This window comes from Neomonachus schauinslandi, chromosome 3, assembly GCF_002201575.2.
Source record: "Neomonachus schauinslandi chromosome 3, ASM220157v2, whole genome shotgun sequence".
NCBI lineage: Eukaryota > Metazoa > Chordata > Mammalia > Carnivora > Phocidae > Neomonachus > Neomonachus schauinslandi.
Genome location: NC_058405.1, coordinates 138,873,709 through 138,884,853, shown reverse-complemented (window position 1 = coordinate 138,884,853; position 11,145 = coordinate 138,873,709). Strand labels below are relative to the sequence as shown.

The window sequence follows — 11,145 nt, the reverse complement described above, 5'->3', positions numbered from 1 at the left end:
GCTTATACCATAATATATGTTTTTGAAGTACCTATAGCTCAAAATTTAAAATAAATCTGATAAATGAGATGATTAAGTCTTTATAAAATTGGATGCTATGTTTGTGTTTTTGAGCACTCAGACTTTAAAGGATGCATGCTTTAAATTACCTTTTTGTTTAATATCATTAGTATTCATCTCAAAGTGATGGAATTTTTTTTTCCAGCTTTGCAAATCTGATATTTTTTTTTGGTCTGTGTTTTGATGTTTTGTTGCAGAACAAAATGGGAGATGCTGAAGCAGGCAAGAAGATCTTTATTGAAAAATGTGCTCAGTGCCACACAGTGGAAAAAGGTGGAAAACACAAGACTGGTCCAAATTTCTGGGGCCTTTTTGGACGAAAAACAGGACAAACACCAGGATTTTCTTTTTCTGATGCTAACAAAAACAAAGGTAAAACCTAGGCAGTTGTGGGAGAGAACCAGAAACTTTGTAGCAAAGAAAAAAAGCACATTAATTGATATTATAATTTCCTAGTTTACAGCATTAAAAATTAAATTCTCATGTTTATATTACTGAAATGTTGATTTATATCATAAGATCTATATTTTGATAACTGGTCTCTTTTTGATCAGAGGAATTAGCAATTCTCTGTGGCATAGGTTTTTACCTATACAAGGTATTTTATTTTATGCAGTACATTTATGTTGAAAATCATGAGCTAAATTAAAAAGATCAAATCATATTTTAATGGCATAATGGTAGTTTTCTATTTGTAGTAGTGATTTTTAGCAGAGTGTGGGGATGTTATATAAATAGTTTGAAAAAGTATATTCAGTGATTTTTTTGTTGTTGATGGAAAGTAGGTAGATGGCAGTTAAAATGAGAAAGCATTTTAGGGTTGAAATTAAAAATGGCTGGAAAAAACTATAATATCTTTGCAAAGAATTTTATTATTCCTGGATATGCATATATATATGTACATACATACATACATATATACATATTAGCATTCACCTCAAAAATAGGGTACAACCCTAGATAGACTGCAGCTCTATTTTGAACTGTTCTTGGAGGCCTAGCATTTCTTACTGGCCCGAATTTCAGATCATTATAACACTATTATTTGGAAAGATTTTTATTTTATTTTGTTTTTGTTTCTTTTTATTCTTTTTATTGAAGTGTAATTCAGACATTAGCCATTTTGAAGTGTACAAGTCAGTACATTTAGTGTATTCAGAGTATTGTATAATCAACACCTCTCTGTAGTTTCAATACTTTTTCATTACTTGAGAAGAACCCCTGTACCCATTAAATAATCACTCCCCATTTCCTCCTACCCTTTACCCCTTGTAACCTCTAATCTGCTTCCAATCTTTATGGATTTGCCTATTCTGCATATTTCATAAAAAGGAATAATAAAATATGACCTTTTATGTCTGACTTCTTTCACTTAGCATAATGTTTTCAAGGTTCATTGAAGTTATAGCATGTATCAGTACTTCATTCTTTTTATGGCTAATCATATTCAATAGAATGTATATATCACAATTTGTTTATCCATTTATCAGTTGATGAACATTTGGATTGTTTCCACCTCTCGCCTATTGTGAATATTGAGTCCCTGTTTTCAGCTCTTTTCGATATATATAGATATGTATATCTATATATGTGTTGGGGTCATTTGTTAAATCTATATTTAACTTTTTGAAGAAAGCCAAATTGTTTTCCACAGTAGCTGTATCATTTTACATCCCCATCAGTAATGTAGGATTCCTATTTCTCTGATCCTCTCCAATCCTTGTTATTTTCTTTTTCTTTTTAAAATTGCCATCCTAGTGGGTGTGAAGTGGCATCTAAAAAATTTGTTTTGCATTTCATTAATGAATGATGGTGTTGAACATGTTTTAGTGTGCTTTGTTAAAAAAGAAAATCACAGAACCAAAATAGAGTCACTTGTACTAGGCCCACAACACTAAACCCGGGGCTTAATACCTAGCTTAACTGTAGTTTCAACCTTTCCCAGGAATGTAATCTTAACCAGTTTGTCTGGAATTTCCTGGTCCGCGCTGGTAAAGTAATCCACCTAGTAAGAACCTTTTGTCCCCCAAAAAGAGGTGACCTTGTCTGAAATAATTCTTTCTTATTGTGTTATGACTTCCTTGTCCTGTCTTTAAAAACCTTTCCCTTTCTGTACCCCTTTGGAACTCCTTTCTATATGCTGCCTGATTCGTGAATCATTGAATAAAGTTAATTTGATCCTTAAATTCACTCAGTTGAAATTTTTTTGTTCAACAGCTTGTTGGCCATTTGTAGATTTGGAAAGTGTTTATTCCTGTCCTCTGCCTATTTTTTATTTGAATTGTTTGTCTTTTTTACTGTTGAGTTTTAAGAGTTCTTTATGTATTCTGGACACTAACCTCTCATCAAATATGTGATTTTCAAATATTTTCTCTTCTTTTGTAGTTTGTCTTCATTTGCTTGATAATGTCCTTTGATGCACAGAAGTTTTTAATTTGTTTAAAGTCCATTTATCTGTATTTTTGTTGATTTTTTGGGGGGGGCATCAAATCTAAGAATCCATCACCGTATCTGAGGTCATAAAGATTTGCCCCTATGTTTTCTTCAAATAGTTTTATAGTTTTGGCTCTTAGATTTAGGTTTTTGACCCATTTTCACTTAATTTTTTATAGAGAGTGAGGGAATAGTCCTACTTCATTCTTTTGCATGTGGCTATCATCGCTTCTCAGACTTTTGGTTAAGATCAAATGCATGTGTTTATCCAGTTATCCCAGCCCCATTTCTTGAAAAGACCATTCTTTCCCAGTTGAATGGTCTTGATACCCTTGTTGAAATTCAATTGGCCATGTATGTTAGGGTTTACTTTTGGACATTGAATTCTATTCTATTGGTCTGTATATCTATCCTTATAATAATACCACAGTTTTTATTACTGTAGTTTTTTGATAAGTTTTGAAATTAGGAAGTATGAGCCCTCTAGCTATGTTGTCCTTTTTCAGTATTGTTTTGGCTATTCAGGGCCCTTTGTAGTTCTGTGAATTTGAGGATAACCTTTCCCATTTCTGCAAGAAAGCCTTTGGAATTTGATAGAGATTGCATTGTATCTGTGGATTATTTTCGGGAGTGTTGCCATTTTAGCAACATTAATGTTCCAATCTATGAACATGGGATACTTTTCCATTTATTAAGGCCTCCTTTCATTTCTTTCAGAAATGTTTTGTAATTTTCAGTGTACAAGTTTGTCACTTCCTTGGTTAGATTGTGCCTAAGTATTTTATTCTTTTAGATACTATTATAACTAGAACTGTTTTCTTAATTTCTTTTTCAAATTGTTCATTGCTTGTATATAGAACACAACTGATTTTTGTATGTTGATCTTATACCCTGAAGCTTTGCTGAGTTAATTTATTAGTTCTGGTAGATTTTTTGTGGATCCTTTGGGATTTTCTACATATAGAATCATACCATCTGTAATAGAGGTAGTTTATTTCTTCCTTTCCAGTTTGGATGGCTTTTATTTCTTTTGTTTTCCCTAATTGCTCTGTCTAGGACTTTTAGTGGAATTCTGAGTAGAACTGGTGAAAATGAGCCTCTTTTTCTTGTTCCTGATCTTAGAGGGAAAGTTTTCAGCTTTTCACCTTGGGTATGGTATTAGCTGGGGGTTTCCAAAAATTCCTGTTTTCTTGTTAAGCAACTTACCTTTTATTCTTAGTTTACTGAGTGTTTATATCATGAAAGGGTGTTGGAATTTGTCAATTTTTTTTCTGCATCTTTTGAAATAATAATGTATTCTTTTTCCTTTTGCTCTATTAATGTGTTAAGTTGACTGATTTTCTTATGTTGAACCATCCTTGCATTCCTGGGATAAATCCCATTTGGTCATAGTATGTAATCCTTTTAATGTGGGTTGGATTTAGTTTGCTAGTATTTTTTTTAGGATTTTTGCATTTATAGTGATTAGAGATACTGGTTTGTAGTTTTCTTGTGGTGTCTGTCTGGCGTTGGTGTTTAGAGAAGTTTAAAATATAGATTATTGCAGCTGTAAGTTCTCTTCATACATGATTTGAATTTGGTATTTTTAAATTTCTTAATGGGTTTTATAGTGCTGTATAGTGCTTATTTAATTAAGCTTTGTGGACTATATTGTAGGAGAAGGGTTTTAATGAAGGGAGTTGGCATTTTGTGCACTTTTTTTTTTTTGGGTGCAAATGTAATAGCTTGCATTGTGTCAAAAGAGATTCTGCTTATTCTAACCTGTGTTAATATTTCTAATAAGATAGTGTTTTGGGTTGGTCTCAGCCTATCCATAGTGATGTTATTGACTAGAAATGCCTGGGGACACTCACCTGGGCCTATACTACTTGTAGAGCCCCCACAGACATTTCCTCAACCAAAGTCAATGTTGTGGCTGGACCAGACCTTGTGGTTCTTATTATAATTGAAAGACACTCCTTAGCATCAACCATCAGGGAATTTTGAAAAGAACGATTTATTACTCATGAGTCCTGGAGGTTACATGGCATGTCTGGGACCACACAGTGAGGTTGAGAGGAAAGAGAGAGTGAGAGGGAGCTAGTGAGCAGGCCTGGTGTTTTGCTTTTATTGGAGTCAAGGGTGGGGTGCCTAGTGTTTCGCAGGTTCGTTGTTTAATGGTGAATTTAAAACATAAGAGTGGGAATTAAAGCATGGGAAGGGAAAAACAAACAGTCCTCAAATGTAGTTATCTAGGTCTACCAGAGCATTCTTAAAAAAAGGGGGGGGGGTACTTCATGGGTGGGGAAACTTGGCTCTATCTTTCATGTAACTGGCAGTGTGTTTATTCAGACTTTGAAGTAGATGCCTTGGCAAACAAAAGCTTAATGTCAGGCATTTATATTATAGTTTAAAAAGCTAATTATCAGGTGCCTATTCTACAGATAGGTGAGATATAGTGAAATTTTTGTTATCTAGAATATTGGGGAAAGGGACCTGTTTATAGTCAAATGGTTTAGTTAAAACAAAAGTAGCATATGTAGGATTTTTACAGGTTTTTATGTGAAAAGAAGATACTTTTTATCTTTCTGAAATGTTGAGAACAATACAGTTTAGTAGGATGGAGAGCTAGGAAAGTCCTTGGTCCCTAGACTTCTCTTGTGTTTTAAAGCAAACAAGGATGGAGTGGGGTGGGGAATATATGGTAAGTATTTGAGGACTGTATTAGTTTCTTAGGGCTGCTGTAACAAAATATCATAAATTGAGTGGCTTAAAATAACAGAAATTTATGGTTTCACATTTCTGGAGGCTAGAAGTGCAAGATCAAGGTGTTGGCAGGACCATGCTCTCTCTGAAACCTGTAAGGCAATCCTTCCTTGTTTCTTCCTAGTTTCTGGTAGTTTGCCAGTTATCTTGGTGTTTTGGGCCTTCGGCTGCATAACTCCAATCTCTGTCATTTCATGATCCCTGTGTGTCTCTGTCTTCACATGGCTGTCTTATAAGGATACCAATCATATTAGATTGGGAACCCATCCTACTACAGTATGACCTCATTTCAACTTAACTAATCACATCTGCAATGATCCTATTTCTAAACAAAGCCACATTCTGAGGTACTGTGGGTTAGGACCTCAATGTATCCTTATTCAGGGAACATCCATAATAAAGGACCATATATACATATAAAATAAATACATAGATAATTGGTAAAACACTTAAGTTAAAATAAAATAGAATAAAATTTAATCTTTGCTCAGGGGTGCTTCAGAATCTTTAAACATCAATGTAATTGTTATTAACACAATATCATTGTGTTTAATATTTGCAAAAATGCTGGTTAATAGGTATTCTATAATAAAGAATTTGTCTGGTCTTTGTCCTAGGTTCCTAGGAGGGAATCTCCAAAACCTTAGAATTTCCCAAGTTATAAGAGTGTCTCTTTTATTTAAGTTTGGGCCTTTGGACCACCACCTGAGTTTATGCTAGTGAGATGACTTATGGTAGGCTCCTAGATAGTTTCAGGATGGGGGTGGCCAAGTTTGAAAGACCAACTATGTGAATTAGAGACTTGGAGCTTTGGGCTAGGCGAGTTATCAGTTCAACCTCCAGGGTTAGAGGACAGGAGCTAGAGATTGAGTTTTATCACATGGCTAATGATTCAGTAGGCATTCTTATGTAATAAAACCCCAATAAAAACTCTGGACACTTTAATTGGAAGCTCTGTTTGAGCGTCCTGTTTGGTGAGCATATTAATTACTAGAAGAGTAATGAGTCCTGATTCCCTAGGGAAAGGACTCAGAAGCTCTGTGTTTGGGACTTTCCCAGACTTCATCATATGGATCTCTTTATCTCTCTGGTCCTGATTTTATCCTTTATATTAAAACTGTAACTAAGTATAGTGCTTTCCTAAGTTCTGCAAATTGTTCTAGCAAGTTATCAAACTTGAGGGGGTCCTGGGAACCTTCAAATTTATGACCAATTGGTTAGAATTTGGGATGGCCTGGGACCCCAAACTTGCCGCTGGTGTCTAAAGTGAGGACAGAATTGCTGGGGACTATGGAGTCTGTTCAGTTTCAGGCAGTTAGGGTCAGATTTCCCTTGTATTAATTGCAATACGATTTCTAGTTGATAGACTATTGAATAAATCAGTCTGAAACTTGGATTTATTATTTGAATTTATATGGTTCTTTAGTTTTTAAAGTAATATTTTTCTTTTTATAAAGAATAATTTATTTATTTGACAGAAAGAGACACAGCAAGAGAGGGAACACAAGCTTGGGGAGTGGGAGAGGGAGAAGCAGGCTTCCTGCGGAGCAGGGAGCCTGATGTGGGGCTCGATCCCAGAGTCCTGTGATCGAGTCTCATATCAGGCTCCCTGCTCAGTGAGGAGTCTGCTTCTCCCTCTATCCCTCCCCCCTGCTCATGCTCTCTCTCTCTCTCTCAAATAAATAAAATCTTTAAAAAAAAACTGATTACAAATGTATCTTTTATTGTAGATTTTTGTCAAAGAGTAAAAGCTGTGTAGAAGGCTTGGCTTTAACATTATTTAAGAATTAGTAATAAAATTTCTGTAAGTCACATCATTTAAGTAGTATTTATGATTTATTTGGGGATATAATATTACTATTTGTTCTACTGGTTACATAATAATAAGTAGGAGAATGAAATTGAATCCCTATATTATGCCACTCATAAAAATTAACTTGAAATGGATTAAAGACTTAAGTAACTTAAATATAAGACTTGAAACTGTAAAACTTCTAGAAGAAAACATAGAGAAAAAGATCCTTGACATTGGTCTTTGTAATGATCTTCTGGATATTGACACCAAAAGCACAAGCAACAAGAACAGTCATTAAGTGGGACTACATCAAACTAAAAAGCTTCTGCACAGCAAAATAAATAGTCAACAAAATGAAAAAGCAACCTATGGAATGGGAGAAAATATTTGCAAATTATGTATCTGATAAAGGGTTGATGCTCAAAATATATAAAGAATGGATGCAGCACAATAGTGAAAAAACAAACCAATTAAAAAATAGGCACAGGAACTGAACATTTTCCCAAAGAGGACATATAATTCGACCACAGGTACGTGAAGAGGTGTTCAACATCACTGTCAGGGAAATGCAAATCAAAACCGCAGCGAGATATCACCTCATGCCTGTTAGAATTGCTATCATCAGAAAGACAAGAAACAACAAGTGTTGGCAAAGATGTGGAGAAAAGGAAGCACTTGTGAACTGGTGGTAGAAATGTAAATTGGTGCAGCCACTATGGAAAACAGTGTGGAGATTCATTTAAAATGAAAAATAACTATCATATGATCCAGTAATATCATCTCTGGGTATGTATCCAAAGGAAATGAAAACAGAATCTGGGAGAGATATCTGCATCCCATGTTCATTGCAGCCTTATTTGCAATAGCCAAGCTATGGAAACAACCTAAGTGTCAACAGATGAATGGAGAAAGATGTGGTAAATATATACAATAGTATATTCAGCCGTGAGAAAGAAGGAAATCCAGCCATTTGCAAAAACTTGGATGAACCTTGAAGGCATTATGCTGAGTGAAATAAGTTAGAGAAAATAATACTGTATAATATCATTTATATGTGGAATCTTAAAAGGTCAGACTCAGGAAGTTTTAGGAAGGTGGGAGGATCTTGAGCTCACCTCCTCCATGTGGACACACTGAGATAATATACTACGTGACTAACTCTGAAAACGACCTAAAGGCTGGCAAAACAGACCTCCTACAGCTAATCATAGACAGAAGGCCACATCAAAAAGGGTAGAAGGGGTGAAAACATGATTGGGAACCAAACCCCAGCACACAGTAGGAGGGACATCACAAGCATGGAGAAGCAAGAGGATCAGAATCCACACCAGGCACCCCTGGCACAGGAGTGACTCAAACTGGAAGACAAATCCCCACAACATCTGGCTTTGAAAATAAGTGGGGCTTAACTTTAGGAGCTTCAACTTCAACAAAGAGATATAAATTATAAAATAACTTGTCAGAGGTGAAGAATTCAATCATTGAAATAAAAAATACACTAGAGGAAATCAAGAGCAGGTTAGAGGAGGCAGAGGAACTACCAGTGATCTAGAAGACAGGGTAATGGAAAGCCATGAAGCTGAACAGCAAAAAAGATAAAAGAGTAGCAAAAAATGAGAATAGGTAAAGGGACCTCTGTGACATCATCAAGCATAATAAAATTTGCATATAGGGATCCCAGAAGGAGGAGAGAGAAGGGGGGCAGAAAACTTATTTGAAGAGACAGTACCTGAAAACTTCCCTAATCTGAGGAAGGAAACAGACATCCAGATCCAGGAAACACAGAAGGTCCCTAATAAGATGAACCCAAGGAAGTCCACACCCAGACACATACTAATTGAAATGGCAAAAAGTACTGATAAAGAGATTTTTAAAAGCAGCAAGAAAAAAAGAAAAGTTACATATAAGGGAAACATATAAGATTATTAGCTGATTTTTTAGCAGACATTTTGTAGGCCAGAAGGGAGTGACATGATGTATTCAAAGTCCTGAAAGGAAAAAACCTACAACCAAGAATATTCTGCCCAGAAAGGTTATCATTCAGAACAGAAGGAGAAGTAGAATTTCCCAAACGAAAGTAAAAGGTGTTCATCACCACTAAACCAGCCTTATAAGAAATATTAAAGGAAATTCTTTAACTGGAAATAAAAGGCCATAACTAAAAGTAAGAAAATTATGAAAGGAAAAAATTTCACAGGTAAAAGGAAATACAGTTAATGTAGTAGGTTAATCACTTTTAAAGCCAGTATGGCGGTTAAAACTCAAAGGTAGTAAAATCAGTTACATCTACAAAAACTAGCCAGGGGATGCACAAAATAGAAAGATAAAATATGACATTGTATACATAAAACATGGAGGGGGGAGTAAAAATTTAGTGCTTTTAGAGTGTGTTTAAACTTAAGGGACCATCAACTTAATATAGATTCCTGTACACATAAGCTGTTATGTATGAATCAAATGGTAACCACAAATCAAAAACCTATAATAGATACACAAAATAATAAAGAGAAAGGAATCTAAGTGTAACACTAAAGAAAGCCATCAAACTACAAGGGAAGAGAGCAAGAGAAGGAAGGAATAGAGAAGACCTATCAACAAGAAGACCTATAAACAGAAAACAGTTAACAAAATGGCAGTAAGTACATAACCTATCAGTAATTACTTTAAATGTAAATGGACTAAATGCTCCAATCAAAAGGCATAGGATGACTGAATGGATAAAAAAAATTAAGACCTGTTTATATGCTGCCTACAGGAGACTCACTTCAGATGTAAGGACATACACAGACTGAAAGTAGAGGGATGGAAAAAGATATTCCATGCAAATGGAAATCAAAAGGTAGAATGCTTCTTTTAAAGATGGCAGGTCTGTGTTTTTTTCTTTAATCCTGGCTCTTCTGACACTCCATAGTGTCAAATTGAATTTAGGGAGACTTTCACATCCAGCTTATATACACTCTACTCTTTTTGGGCCAGAGGACTATGACTTGCCCCTTAGGATTTATCACCTACTTTGGAGAACTCTTCTTTTGAGATCATTAGTGACAGGTGTCTTCTTACTCTGGTCCAAGTTTTATGTTTTTGGTAGTCTTCTGATTATATGAAGTTTGGAGTTATAGGTGCTCCCTTTATATTTTATCAAAAGTGGAGTTAGCATTTCTGTTTCTCTTTGTCCATATTCTTTTTGACTGGTTTTAGAAAGGAAAAAATGAAGAGACAACCTTTCTCTCTCATTGTAAAACTGCTTTTCTGAAATCATAGCTTTTTGACAGAGATTTGGACAGAGGCAACATGCTATGATTGGAAGAAAAAAAATGAAAATATGAGTTAGCAGTCACAGATTCTTGACTTTAAGTCATCTTGTCTTTTAGGGCAAATTATTCTCCTCTGTTTGGATCATTTATTCATCTGCAAAGTGAGGGGTTGGATTAATTTCTAAGATCTCTTCTAGAAGAACTCTGTGATTCTAGGAGGATGGGGTACTGCTTAGGTCCAACATGTCTAGGTTGGAAGTTTATTGGTATACTTTGGATCATGCTGAACAGCATGTGAGTATTAGATTTCTATAGGGAACTGGAAGAGTAGAGCGCCAAAGACTAATTTTGGAATTTTCTTATAGGTCAGAAACTGTAAGTATTCCCAGTTATGAGAGCCTTCCTATTGAATCCAAGAGTAATCTTTTGTTCACATATGTGGGTCACATCAGAAAGTAAGCCTTACAAATATAACTATACAAACTTAAAACTTATTTTCACCTTTATGGGTATTATCTGGGGGGAGGAAACTCTGATGGGATATTTGGAGAACCCAAAGAAATATATCCCTGGAACTAAAATGGTTTTTGCTGGTCTTAAAAAGAAGAGTGAGAGAGAAGATCTTATTCAGTATTTGAAATGGGCAGCATCTTCATGAAATGCTCTTGCAATATTAGTTATAAGCCAAAATTTTCCAAATTTAAATATTGCCTGTTTAAAGAAGTCAAATTTGATCTTTCTTGATCAGCCTGTAGTAAATTTAACATTTAAAAATAAAAGTTGAAATTTTTGTTTGTGTGTAATCTACTGATCAGATGCCCTTCCGAGTCTGAACTGACTTTTGTCTGCTCACTAGGG

General features: G+C 35.0%; 1 protein-coding gene across 1 annotated transcript; it reads left to right on the top strand.

Annotated features, from left to right (window-relative positions):
- Positions 1–263: 263 nt before the first annotated feature.
- LOC110592054 (cytochrome c, testis-specific) lies at positions 264–10,945 on the top strand. Its single transcript, XM_021703018.1, has 2 exons — positions 264–430; positions 10,795–10,945. The coding sequence occupies exons 1-2, from the start codon at positions 264–266 to the stop codon at positions 10,943–10,945; spliced, it is 318 nt and encodes a 105-aa protein (XP_021558693.1).
- The last annotated feature ends 200 nt before the right edge of the window (positions 10,946–11,145 follow it).

Bases quoted from the DNA above. Each gene is read 5' to 3' on its own strand.
- LOC110592054 (XM_021703018.1), top strand. From the start codon at position 264: ATGGGAGATGCTGAAGCAGGCAAGAAGATCTTTATTGAAAAATGTGCT. The intron at 431-10,794 runs AGGTAAAACCTA...TTTCACCTTTAT, and splicing joins TCTGATGCTAACAAAAACAA to GGGTATTATCTGGGGGGAGG.